We start from the raw sequence: 14,725 nt of genomic DNA, 5'->3' as shown, positions 1-14,725 counted from the left end.
TACAGAGAAACGTAGACATATGTACAGAAAAGAGATCTCACAAAATTTTCATAAAAGTAGTTGTGAACATTGTTCATGATGGAAAATAGGAGTGGAGGAAAAAATGTAGGAAAAAACCCATTTGACTGTCAGACAGTCTGCTAAGAATTTGCAAATACAGACCTGATGTTATGTATCAGGTCATATATATATATTTGTAATAGATATAAATTTAATTCTACACATATATACATATATATGTTTCTCAATTGTACTTCACTAAATATTTGCTTATATGAAAGACTATGGACATTATACTGTGTAATAGCTGTGTTTAATCTGCGCGCATCTCTGATAGTATCTAGTTGTTACAATAGAATTTATTCTCCTTTAATATTTCTAAAGCATTATACAAGTTGGGAAATCTTCACATAAATCACTACGTGAAGATGAAAATACTGATTTGCAAGCTAATTAAATACAATATTATATTTTAAATATCCACATAGGCCAGCAGTGCTGAACCACTGGCACTGGTACCAGGTCTGGCATCATCCACTGTCTGGGCTGACATCAATGACAAGAAGCTGTAATGTTTTTAGAAATGAATTTGGTATTAGACAACAAAAATACCTGACATTAGTGTTTGAGAGTAAATTTAAAATGAACCCTTTCCTGAAATAAATCATCACAGTAGAGGATTCATAGTTCTTGTCCAAGAGCATAATGTGGCAGCTGGAAGTTAAAAATCTATTTTCCAGGAGACCTTTATGAGAAACAACTCAAGTAATATTAATATAATTTATAAATGTTAAAAACAAAGACTGTGGAACTCCATGTATTCAAGAGAAGAGACATTACCTAATGTGCCACACTACATCGTGATTCAGTAAAACTATGCAGCCCAGAATCAATTACATGGCTCACTTCCAACTATATTCTGTGGGAGATCCTTCTATGCTTGAAGAAATTTAAAAAGTGCTATGTATGATGCAATAGCTGTAGGTCCAAAAATGTTGTTTTTTTTTTTTTTTTGGAATGGCAATAATAGAGGTGTTTCTAGTGCCAGTAAGAATAGTTCATTCTTAAAAAATGAGTGGATTACTACTACTACTACAGAATAAAACCTTCACAAACTCTGCAGTACTGCCTTGAAAATTTTCTGTATATTAGTTTGTAAATCTATGAACACTAACATATATTAAAAAAAAACAAACAACAACAACAGCAACAACAAAAACAAAAAACAAAAAAAACCATCAACAGCAATTCTACCCGTTGTATGGAAATTCCACCGTAGGTGTGGAAAACTGAGTGGTAAAGCTGAAAACCAGAATGCAACAGAGAACAGCATGTTTTTGCACAGTGGACTGCAGAGGAGAAGGTAGGGAGGGGCAGAGAGAGAGATTTTACAATAATTATAAAGAATGAATTTTAAAACGTGATAACTTTCAACTGTAGAGGTCAACAACTTCCCATTTATTTGGATGCTTGACTTCTCTTGGGTGGTGCGCTTCCGGGCAACCTACTTGGGAAAAAGAGGTGACAGCCAACTCACTGCCTAATTGATTTAGGAACGGTGCCCAGGGAGACAGTCCAATTAAGTTTACAAGCTGGCAATTAGCAGGAAAGGCCTCTAAATCCCTGCACTGAGAGCCTGCTGCCTCCGTAAGAACATAAATGTGCTAAAGATAGCAAGGGGAAAGCTGAGCTTTCTGGAAAGCTGTTGTGAGTAAAACCCCATGAGGGAGGACTATAGAAAAGCAAGGTAGATGTGGGTAGAGTGTCTTCTGCTTGACAGGTAAGAGGTAATTTAGAGGATGTTTTCTTAATGGCCAACATGCACAAAAGCATCAAATAGCTGTTTTAATTAGTGTTCTGGGGGGCTCTGCAACCATTAAACCTGTCACTGAACACAATACAGCTGAATTATCTCGAAATAATTGGTAATTTGTAAACATTTTTAATAGCAATTTTGGATAAAAGCATTAATCTGGATCAGCTCTTTTGAAGGTATATAACTGTAAATCAGTCCAGTGTTTTTCTTGGTGACATTAACTTATCTTTTTGCTGTGGCGTATGTAGTAAAGGTTTGGTAAAGCCAGATTTTCTAATTTTTAGACAGGATTTTTCTCACACAAAAGCACATGCATATCACAAATGAGTTTTAAACTTCACAGTCACCTAGTTTCTTAAAAATGGTTGTCTTCCTAATCACAAAAGATTTATATGAACTATTTACCAAAACAAAACAAAAACACAAAAGAACCCCAAACTAACTCCTTTTAAAGACAGACAAAGGTAATTCTTGTTTCTTGGATAGACAACAGGCAAAGTACTGAAATTTTCCAGGATAAAGTATACTTCAAATGGCTGTCTGCCATGGAGAAACACTGGACTGGTAAACAGAAGATTTAAGCATGATAGGTTTTTTTAGCTCTCACACTGGGTCTGCATCACTGTAACTTGACTGGCCTGAATGGAATGAATGCAGTTCTCACTGATGATGAACCACGGGGGTTATATTCTTAGTTCAGCCACTGACCCCTCATGTAACTCTTAAAAAGCCCTCTGGCTTTCCTTTAGTCTTGTTATTCTGTTTGTAAACTGAAGTTAGTCACAGTTTTACTCTCTTAAAGCCTCTTTACACCTAAAATGAGAAGTGCTAATAAATTCTAAACTGACTGCTATTACTTTTTTCTTTTATTCTCAACTGCTGGTAATTATTAAAGATATTATTATGCTGGATATTATTAAAGATACTAAACTTCTTTGAATGTTATGAAAACCTCCCTTCTTGTGTGAAGTTTTAAAGGGAAAAAGTGTGACTTCATGTCCCAAGGCCAGAAAAAAAGAGAGTACTGAAAAAAAACATACATTGTAATGGAGAAGATAGTTGTATCATACACAAAACTAATCTGTGTTTAGGAAAGAGAATAACATTACTATCCTATTATGACATGTTATGACATGCTTATTTTGGTATGTTACAGGTATTTATGCAGAATGAATACAATACCTACAATTGTATTCTACAGAGGAAAATAATTTTTTATATGAGAAACTGTTAGGCAGGGAAAATAATAGGATTCTGACTCACATATCAGACACCACAACAAAAGATATTAAATAATAGTGAAACATAACAAACTCCTTGATTTGCATCTTCTAGAGATCATCAGAATTGTGTGTTTTTAAGGTTTTGGTCCCATTTATCCAAAATGCTGTTTTCAAACGACATAAAACTTCTGAGGTACAGATGTCTCCTTGAGAGCCTAAAGGCTCAATAGATGTGCTCAGTAACTTACCAAGTTTAAAGCGAAGTACTCCTAAGGGTCCTTTGTCAAACCTAAGGAACAAAAGGTCATGGACACCTATGCCATCAGCGCTGGGAGATGCGGCTTGAGCAGCAGCCCACTGAATCTGGATGAGGCTGCTAGACAAGTCAAAGTGTTTGCTGAATTGCAGAGTTGCCTCAGGTGAATAGTTGTCTGCTAAGAGCTGAATTTTAACTGGGGATAGTGCCGTGTCAAAAATCTGCAGCTCCCCTTGAGAGCTGCCAACCAGGAATATGGCCCCAGAAGGGTGGTAGGTTATTAATGCAGGCAATAGTTTTGCTTGGGCTAACAGAGTCACTTGGTTGTAGGCATCATACAGGATAATTGATGAATCTTCGCAGCCCAGGACTAGTTTGTCTTCTGTAATATTTCTGCAACAGCTGATTGCCCTTGATTGTAGTGGTATTCTAGTGACTGCTGCACACCGAATTTTGTTTCTAACATAGTTGTAGATGCAGCTGTCAGCCATGGGTTCTTTATCTGCAGAGATGGAGTGCTCAACTGTGTGAACCTGGTAAGGCTCCTTAGTGCTAAAGCTAGCATCAAGTGGATCCCATTCTGTACGAACGTAACTCAGAACCTGTAAAAAAGCCAAAATTCTTTGGTAGTTATTAGTAAAAAATTATTTTTATATTTGACAATTTAAAATGAGACAGCTGAAAATACATTTTTTTCATGACTCAGTAAGCTAAAACAAGTTATTAAATCTATTGTTCAGGCTTTTAAAAGGTTTAGTTATTGCTATAGAGTCTGAGCCATTTCTTTTACTCAGACGATATAATAGGTTAGCAGCATTAAAGATAAAAGAGGGGATCGTCCTAACAGTCCTACTAGAAGAGAGATGAGCTGCTGACATATCAAAGAAAGGCTGATTATTCAGAAAAGTGGAGGGAAAAATCCCAAAATATCTTGAAAAATTTATAGTAGAATACTCTAAGCATCACAGTTAGAGCATTTTTGATCATTTGCTCTTGGCCACGGTAACAGAAAATATTATACTGTAGAGGTGGAAACAATGGCAAGTTTAAACAATGTACACTACCACTGCCAAACATGTAGGTGGTAGATACTTTTTAGTGACATATAATTAGTTACAGAAGAGAAGAAGTACTCTTTAGAGGTACAAGCAGGTCAAATGAAGTAGAAGAACACAAAGGCAGAGTATGATCCAAAGATAGCAGCTGGCAAAGAGTAAGAATTTCTAGTGTAAACACATGAGAAATACTATGAAATGATGGAGGTAACAGTGGAGTCCAATGCAGATTCATTAGGTATCTGAGAGAGAGGTATTGTAGATGACTGTAGAAGGGAAACTGTGGCAGAAGTACTAGTTGTAGTTAAGTTAACATGGTTTATAAAAAGCTATTTGTCTGAAGGAGATAGGAAATAGACTTTGTTAGAAATAGAAAATGTTAAACAGAGCCAAACCATACCCATCGTGTTATTCACAGGATAAAGTTGCTGACCTGACACTAAAATTGCTTCTTTTGAGTCTAGTGGGTATGCAAGTGCCACTTATGAAAAGGGATACCAAAAACAGAGATGGAGAAAACTTGAAACTTCAGAGTGAAAACAGAAACATGCACAGTATACTTAAACAGTTTGAAGTCGATTTCCACAGACCACTAGACTAACTGAACTAACTGAATTTAGCCTTTCAACTTGTAAAGTTAGAGACTAAGAAAGTAAGTTTTTCTTTGGCATACCACCCATTACTTCAGAAACAACAAATGAACTTGGGATGCTGATCAGACCGATTAGGATGTTTACTTATTTTGTGAGCAAAAGGGCTTTTCATTTAAAAGCAAGAAAAGCCACTGTTGTAATTCTGTGGCTGTAAACCAGCTGCCTGTTAATACAGAAGTTCTAGCTAGTGTAAGATAAGGTTAGGGACATACTAAGAACTACTTAATAGGCAAGAAACAGAACATCAGATGTGAAAGCATCTAAAAGAGAAGCCAATGCAACCAACTTGTGAAAAGCAGGTAATCTGATTTCAGTGAAGAGCAGTGATCAAAAAAAAGACAGACCAAAGCAGAAATAAGAGGTTAAATAAGCTATACAGCTTGAAAACCCATTTCTCACCTGCTCCATTTGCTTACCAATGACTTAGCCTCTGCAGCTAGTAATTTAAGTAAGTCCACAAAATGCGCAGTGGCTACTGTTCAGAAGTTTGGTTTTAGAACTGCTTAAAATATGTAGCTTATTAGTATGTTAAATTGCATAGCAAGACAACCTGTAAAGGGGTTATGTGTACAAAGAATTACTGTGACCACAGAGCTCTGTAACCCCAAATAAAGACAAGGTGAATTGTCATTTGCTCTAACTATGCACAGAAACTGAGACAGCTGCCTTTCAAATACGTGAAATAGAAATCTTGCCCAAGCAAATCTTCAAAGCTTCAAAACTTAAGTGAAGTGAGCCTTGAGGCCCCCTGGGACTCTCAATTCTGTCTTCCTGTGGCAGGTTTCAATGCACCACATTATTTACCTACATATTTTGATTCCAAACCAGTGTTCCACTCAGGACATCTCACCAGCTATAAGAAAGTCATAAATATCAACACAATAATTGAGCATGTGAGAGATGAAAGACTGAAAGCAACATTAAACTCTGAATAGAGACTGGACTTGAAAATTAAGACAACAGAGAAGAAAACACAGAAATCATGGATTTTTCAATGCAATAGAAGTGACTGCTGGAAAACAGCAATAGAAACAGTAATAGGAAAAAATAAATGTTGCCATCTAGTCATTTAAAAGTCAGCAACTAAAACAAGTCTAATAACTTTGTTCTGTCATTTGTTAGCGCAAAGGAGGGACAAAACGTTGCTTGGTAATTTGAATTTAAAAGAAAGTAGAATTTTATATCTTGGAAGGTCTAATTTAATTAGCATCAAGACAAGAAGTTTCTTACCTGCTCATAATTTTGAAAGCGTATCCCTGAAATGAAGTTTAGGGTTCGGTTGGTTGCTGTACGTTAAAAAATTATATGCTAGGGAAACATTCCTAAGAGAAGACTATTTGCTACTTTACAAAACATAAGTTTTGACATAATGTTTAAACAAACTTGGCTTAAAGGAAACTTTCTAGAGACTACTGGCTGAAAACAAGAGAAACATCTCTCCTAAGATTGGAACTGATAAACCTTCTCACACACTGGTGGCCTCATTTGCCTCTTGAAGGAAGAGCAGCAAGCCTAAGAGACCTCTTTGTTCTGGTTTCCAATTTTGCTGAACATTTGCTGGCACTCTGAGGGGAGAAAAAGGATATTCTCTTTCATCTGAGAGGGAAGATTTGAGTTTCTCTGTCAGAAATTTAACTTTTATTAATAATTGCTCATGTCACTAACTGAAGAACTAAAGCAGAGGCATGCAACTACAAAACCATGTTAATGAAGCTAAGATAACACTTTTGAAAAAAAGCATTCCTTCCAGGCCTTCCAGTACCTAAGGGGGGGCCTGCAGGAAAGATGGGGAGGGACTCTTTATGTAGCGATGGGACAACGATAATGGATTTAAACTTAAAGAGGTTAAATTTAGATTAGATATAAGGAAGAAATTCTTTACTCAGAGGGTGGTGAGGCCCTGGCACTGCTGCCCAGAGAGCTGTGGGTGCCCCATCCCCAGAGGCATTTAAAGCCAGGTTGGATGAGGCCATGGGCAGCCTGAGCTGGTGGGGGGCAGCCCTGCCCACGGCACAGGCTTTGAACTTGATGCTCTTTAAGGTCCCTTCCAACCCAACGCATCCTACAATTCTATGAATCTAAGCAGTACAAAGACTAGCAATCAAAGCATATTTTTTTCCAAAGAGATGGTACTCCATTACCTGCCTGTTGTTTACCTACGTGGTAAAGTAGTGATGTGCTGGTAAATGTAGTGAGCACAGCGCTCTAGCAGTTCACCTGAAAGAATCCGATGGAATTCCTGACAAGCAGTAGTTCTAAATTCCCTGTAACCCTGAAGGGGAACATCACCATAGCAGCATATCTTCCAGTTAACAAAACCAAAATTTTCATGGGAAAGGTGAAGGCTAAAGCTGTAGGAGTTTCCTCAAGAGCGCGTAGGACAACTGTCAGAACTATGGAGGAGGGGCAGGCTGGTGAATCTAAAAAGATAAAGTCATACTATCACACTGCTATTTAGTCCATAAGTCTTGGACCGATCACTTAACCTTAGATTTCAAAAGAAGCTTTCTGGAAGAATTTTGCATTACTTTCTGTAAAATAAATAAAACGTTGTCTTTTAAAAATCCTTTACAGTTTAGTGACATGTACATTAGAAGCCTAGCAAATGTATTTTAGAAGTATCCACATAATTTGTGTACATTTGCGTTATGAATGCAGTAGTCAAGTACCTCTATTACACATTTCTACAATTTAGTTCCTGCAGTACTGGCCTGTGCCCTGCATCAGCTGATAGCAGTAAGAGAGATACTATGCATGCCAGCTTCTCAAATCCTAACTCAGAAATCATATCAATCCAAGTAAAGGAATCTGACAGTCCTGATAACTATGGGATCTGAATCGTACTAGCTAACATACCTTCTTCCTTTTAATGTTTGTAAGAAATAATAGCACTAGCTTGTGTAAGTGGTATCACTCTCCTCAATGCAAATCGTTGAACACTTAAAATTGAAGCATTCTGCTTAGAAGACTGGGAAAGAATAAAGCCCACATACCAAAACAAATACAAGTTTTAAACAGTAGTACTTAAGTAGAAAATTGGCTTACCAAGCAGATTAAAAAGAAAAAAAAAAAAGAAAAAGAAAACAAAAGAAACAGAAGTAAGCTTACTCTGACTGGACTGTGCGTCTGATGGATGAGACAAATGTTTCATATATTTTATGGATGTTAAAGAAATGCTTGCTAAATTTCACAGTGAAGCTCCAAATAACAACAAACACTTTAATTAGAAATGTAAAGTGGGAAATGTAATGCAATGTAAAATAGCTTTAAACACAGCACTGTGAAAGAGGAAAAAAAACAAACAAACCCAACACCTTATATTTAAACTCTTCTGCAATAAAAATACAAGGCTCCTATCCAGCTTTTTATTTGGCTGCAATTGATTTCCAGTCCCAAGTACAATCTTACTATTTAGATCTTCAGCCAACATTTATTCTTATTTTCTTTCAAAACTTATCATCATAACATTTATCCTGCATTATTCATCAAACTTTTATCCAAACATGACATTAAGGATTTTACAGTCCTTGTTCCATGTGTGTGAGAGGTATTTGACTATTCAGTCACACAATGCAGATGCTTTTCTGACTGCTACAGTACAGCTCACTCATGTAAGATCTGATGTGTTTATTTTACAAGTTTGTTGCACCATGTAAAAGAAATAACTAATTAAATGTTGTGTCTTGGGTGAAAAGATAATGTTCACTCTCAGGAGAATCACTGTTTCCACAAGACTGAAGTATAATTTCAGCCATTTGTATTAGCAGTAAAAGGAGTGAAAATAAACACAGTAAAGACAAATGTGAAGTACTACAGTAACCAAGCCTCAGCATCATCACCTATTAATTTTTACTGTTTTTGTTAATGTTTGCTATTCAAGTTGATTTTAACATGACTGTCTATCAAAGCATTTAATCCAAGGATGATTTCAGATATGATCCTATTTATTCAAAGTAAATTGAATTCTGCTTTCAAAAATTTCTTGCATTATCTACACAGTCAGACAACTTAAATAGCATCCCTGATCACTGGTACTTTAACAAAAAAGAAATAAGCAATCAATTAAATACATAAATTGAGGAACCAATGGGTTTACCATAGGAAACCAAGACACACATAAAAGCAGCCAAAAGTTCAACAGACACTGCTGCAGCAGCGTGAGTGCATGCACATCAACATACATCATACGCCAGGGCTGTCATACATTAAACAGAAAAGCACTTTCATTTCTTCAGGGGAGGATTCCTAATTGAATCCTACTGCATGCAACACAGCAACTGATGATTTCAGAAAACTGCTGATTTCAGAAAAAAAGAAAAAAAAGACAAAAAACACCAAAGAAAGTCAGAGAAATCAAGACTTGCAAGGAAAAAGTTGTCCCCATTTTTAAAAGGATAACGTCTACCTTTAGAATTAATAGTAGCTATTTTATTAATATAATTAATATAATTGTGCTATATGGCCTTATATTAAGACATAAGCACAATTCCAGTCACATATCTAGTGTATTTAAAATGTGAAACGGATTTTCTTCTTTAAGTTGAAGTGTTGCTGAGGTACACAATAGCTGCCCAAACACTGTATGTGAACGTGAGTCACCTCGGTGCATAATGTGTAGTTAGTTACAGGATATTAGCATGACAAGGGATTGGGCTGTCTTGTCCCAGGGCTATTCCTGTCCTCATCCTAATAAGTAGTCTTCTGGTGGGCAGCAAATACTACTGAGAACATTTTTCCAGGGAGGAAGCAGTATGATTTAGATTTGCTCTGCAACAACAGTAAGTGCCAGATCTGTTTGTGTTTTTCGTAGGTCAGCACAAACATGCTGCAGAAAGGCTGTGGGCAGCGCTCAGGCATTTTCTCAGGCTCGGTTTATTTTTTCATAAACTCAATATGAAAAAGAGCTATTCATTTGTAGACCAGATATCCTCCTTTTTTCTTAATTCTAGATGATAATGATGTCTTACCAAAGTGATACCATTATTTTCACATAAAATGTTAGTGGCGTTAATTTAACACTTTCCTTTTTGATTATTTCTCCAAACTGTCTAAGTTCATTCTTCTTACTATTCTTCTGTATACAGTAATCATTCACTCGTTAAAAAAAATCATTGTATTGGTCAAAATATGATAAATATGGATTTACTTTTGTATATAACAATGTCATGTCACATTTTTCTTCCAGGACTATACCTGAAGAATACCACAAATGGTAAAGCGGTAGGAGCAAAGACATGCAGGTTTACAGAAGCACTGTGCCAGCAACTGTTTAGAAGCTGTCTAAAAATGCTAACTATGTTTGTACTCAGTTTAAGCTATCCTGTGATCCTCAAAAGCTGCAAGTGTAAAGTTAAACTGGCCCTCCTATACACTGGGGGAGAAACATGCACTTAAGTTAACTGCAGATTGGGAATTGATGTTAGTTCTAGAGCTGCTGGGCTATGACATCCGCTGTCTGGGAAGGGCAATTTAACTACCAACCTTAAGAATTGCTAGAGAAATAAGGAAGAAAAACACAAACAGTACTGTAGGTTACCTGTCACGGATACACAGGAAAAACATCCAGGAGATAAATACACGGAATAGACTACAACCAGCAAAAATAATAATTATCTATATATTTATATATCTACACATTTTCCAAAACGGTGACACAGTGCTTAGTATTTTAATGACAAATAAAGAAAAAGAAATGCCAGGTGAGGAGCTTAGAATTAAAACAGGCAAGTGGAAGCAAAGGATGAAAAGAGACTGAATAGTTAAATTTGGTAGTTCTGCTTTTTAAAATAATTTCCGTATATTTCTATTACAATACAGGCTAAATTAAAAGGATTATGAGTTTAGGCCTAAAGGCTCAGTGAATGCTTATTATCACTATTGTGTTAAGCACCAGTGATGTGCTTGGGACTATACTAGACAGCTTCAGCCCCGAGCAATTTAAAGTCTAAACCAAAAAAGGATAAAACAAGGTGCGCCGAAAGATGCAGAGCAATGCTGTAATTTGGAAATCTCCCTATAACATACACAACAAAAAGGAGAAAGCTTTTAACTAAAGGGGTAGCTTCTGTGAATTTCATAGAAGAAATGAGCCCCTAAAAAACATCTCAGAAAATAGAGACGGCAAACTGAAATTGGGGAGCATCCTGGAAGAACATGCAGAGACGTGGAAAGGAAATGAATGGCATGGGAATGTTACTGTCAGAACCGGGACTCACAGATGTTACGGTAAGAAATTAGATGTGAGCTGTGAATAGGATGACGTTTCATAACATGAAACTCGCACAGGAGAGCACGCTGCAAAAACTTAAGAGAAGAGATGTCCCTTTTAAGTACCAGAATCATTTTCACATGTGATTGGTCATAGCAGCAGTGGAAACGGAGAACTGCAGGTGTGTGTCTGGAGGAGGAGAGAGATGAGTCAAAGATGACCACTAGTGGGGAATGGCCAATTGAAAAGAAGAATAGAAGGTGGAACTGGAGGTAATTTAAACTTAAATTCTGCAGTGATTAATGACAGAGATAAGAAAGAAAAACTGTCTCAACTACGTTTTCTCTTTTGCTTTCAATATATAGAAAATCCCAAGGGAAAAAACTCACTGAAATTAATATTATTTACCAAAGAGATAATTCTAAGATGTGTTAACATGTACATCTTCCCAAATTAAAGAGAACTGAATGTTGTTTAAAGGAGCAGCTTATTTGAAGAGTTACTTTTGGTTTTTCCCTACAGGGAAACAGCGTATAATAGCTACCACAGAACAGCTATCCCACAGCTGGCCCTGAAGTTTGTGCTCTTATCCCACAGTCAGTGCCTTTTTAGCCCACAACACAAGTGGCTTAAACTAAACTGAAAATAAAACGGTCTATAACATCTATGTAAGAAGTTAGTCCAGAACAGCTTAACTATTTTAAATTCAAGCTATAGCTCTTTTCAAAATATGCTCAGATAGCTTCATTTAAAAGTTTTTATCAAACATAAAAAACTGGATTCAAATATTCTAAAGTACACGAAATAAAAATTAAATAGATGAAACACCTAAGAATGTAAGATAAACAAGAGTCAAGTGGAGAATCAGACTGTAAACCTATTCTAGCTTGTAGCTTACAATTCTACCTGTAGACAGGGAATTTTGATTTTTTCTTTGAGAAAATAGTCCCTGATTTGATCAGTAGTCATCACAACAATTTAAGCAGCATCTGCTTCTAGTTAAAAGCTTACAATACAATGCTTAAAGTGGATTAAGAAATGTCTATTTGTTAACACTGCAGAAAAAGTAAAATAATTGCATTGGAGAAGCATGCAACAGCTACAGTTTCCAAAACAGGTTAAAGAAGTTTTAGTGGTGACAGCCTCAAAGCTCTTCCATTTAAAAGACCTAATTTAATTGTTATATTTCCTAGATTACCAGTTTTGATGCGAAAATACTAAACATACTAAATAATGTGTTTTTTTCTCACTAAATAATTAATACTTGTTTTCAAGATGAGGATAGGTCATTTTTCTCCCTTACATTTTAAACATATCTGTTTCCTTTTATCTACCTGAAAACGCATTTAATCTGAGTACTTATTTATTTAGCAAGTCTAAAAATCACGTAACAAGAGAGTTCAGAACTTTACCTCCAGTTTGCCATGTGCACAGCCTAACAGCAATAGGTTGGCTCTGTCCCTTTCAGAGGAAATAGGAGACCAAGGCCATGCTCCATCACTAGCTGCTGACCACCAGCAAATGGCCATATCTTGCATACAGTTTATTGCCAGGTGACGTTTCATCCTCCTACCTTCTAGTCCAGGTATATCAATGTAAGAAATCTGATGGAAGAAAAAATGCAGAAAATATTTAAGGTAATAAAATAGCACCGTGGAGCAATTGAGAGCATTTACTTTGCATTTGTGAAAGACAATCCGTATATACACAGAGGACTGTGCACATATATCTCCATATAGGCTGTCTGTAAATGTGAAAAATATCTCCTCAGACAGAATGAGACATGCTCACACTTTCATCTACGGGGAGGGGATTGGGAAGGAAAGGAATGTGAGTTAAGAAGGAATTTACTGCAATGACTCCAATCAATACCAAAATGTACAGTCATGGTTGCTTGACAACATCGACCTACACGCAGGATTTAAGCTTAGCCATATTAAATGACAAGTTCTGCGAAGCTGACCAGAGAGCTAAGGCTAGTGTTTAAGACATAATCAAGTATTAAATATATTCTATGCTGTTTGAGCAAACGTGCATCTTTCCTTCTCTTCCCTAAATTAAGAAACACACACACAAATATTCGCTTTGTAAGAGAATATATACTTTTCTGCATAATGTGGATGAGCTACAGCATCATGCGTAAAGTTTATGCAGCTCTGGAGAATTGTGCCTCTTTCTCAGGAAGGATTTGTGGAATTTATTATTCAAACTCTGTTATTTTGGAGCATGGTTATTTGAAAACATGAGCAGTGCACCATCTGGGTGACACATGCCAAGGAAATATAGATTGCACCGCATTTCTGCTTAAGGAATTAATGGAAGGTTGATAGCTAGGGGAGAAAAAAAACTATCTTGCCATTGCTGGTCAGCAATAATCGAACCACTTTCTGGGGATTAAGCGCATGGCTAAGCCTACTGGACCAGACACTAGCAAAGGGCAGGGGGTCTTCTTATCAGAGAAATGCTTCTGGAGCCAGTCTCACTACATGACAGATTGCTTTCATATTCCTGTCTGCAAGGCAACAAAGGATGGCAGTAATGCGATAATGCCAGAGTGCAATGGGTGTTAAGAACCCGTTGCATTTATGTATTGTATTTAGTAAATAATCAGGCTCATCCAAATTGTGATCTCACCACTCAACCAAGGCCATTAAAATCAAGGTTAATGCTTTAATAATCCTTTGCTGTTTTTTTATATGGTCAAAAAGAACCCTTTTCTATTTGCATGGTCATAATATTATTGACCTCTTCATCCCCTGAATACACATCAAAAGGAACTGAAATCAAAGTAATTACCAATGTTGTTCTCTCACGGTAAACATTTAACTACTTGTACTGTCTCCTGCTTCAGTTAATTGAAATGGATTAAAAATATATAGATGGGAAAAACTTACAAGAGGTCAATATTTTTAGAATATACCGTACTTTTACCTGTCAAAATTCTATTTAAAAGAATAAACATAACGCATACTGAAAAGGGAACAGATAACTGCTATTTGAATTCAAACTGTGTACAAACAGCGAATTTGGTGACAATACATTATTTGGGGGTGGAAAAACAATACTTTCACAGATATTAATTAGAGCTGTGCTGCAGTGTGTACTGGTCATAACAATTTCACATTTAATAGCAGCTGAGAATCTTTTGTTTGCCTGTCTTTACATTTTGTAACAGACATGGACTAGTGCCAACGAGAAAATGCAAATGGCCATAGTTGTTTTTGTATTTTCCTGTACTTCAAGACCATACTGATTCACAAAATAAATCCTCCTTTTTACAAAGTGTACATAAAATCCAAGGTGTTGTAATTTAGAAAGGTGAGGCTGGAGGAAGCAATTCTTCCATTTAGGTATGTACTGTGAAAAAATAAACTTTTGGATAGACATTAAAATAGAAGAAAAGTATGGTTGACTTTCTCCCACTTAATAGCACTCTGGCAGTCTAGCACTGCCTAAAGTTCCCTGTAAGTTTCGCCCACTGGATCGGCTGGACACCGATCAATGTGAACTTGCA

The 14,725-nt window shown here is 36.4% G+C and overlaps 1 protein-coding gene across 3 annotated transcripts in view; it reads right to left on the bottom strand.

Moving 5' to 3' along the window:
- WDPCP (WD repeat containing planar cell polarity effector) overlaps positions 1–14,725 on the bottom strand; it is a 138,831-nt gene that overhangs the window by 58,646 nt on the left and 65,460 nt on the right. For all 3 annotated transcript variants that reach the window (XM_085218808.1, XM_085218807.1, XM_085218810.1), the window contains 2 exons: positions 12,624–12,815; positions 3,288–3,897 (listed from right to left, as the gene is read on the bottom strand). In XM_085218808.1, coding sequence (XP_085074934.1) covers positions 3,288–3,897; positions 12,624–12,815 — 802 coding nt within the window. The remainder of the gene's footprint in view (positions 1–3,287; positions 3,898–12,623; positions 12,816–14,725) is intronic.

This window comes from Meleagris gallopavo, chromosome 2 (genome assembly GCF_905368555.1).
Source record: "Meleagris gallopavo chromosome 2, MGAL_WU_HG_1.1, whole genome shotgun sequence".
Lineage (NCBI taxonomy): Eukaryota > Metazoa > Chordata > Aves > Galliformes > Phasianidae > Meleagris > Meleagris gallopavo.
The sequence above is the reverse complement of the archived record's forward strand: the minus strand, read 5'-3'. Positions and strand labels throughout refer to the sequence as shown.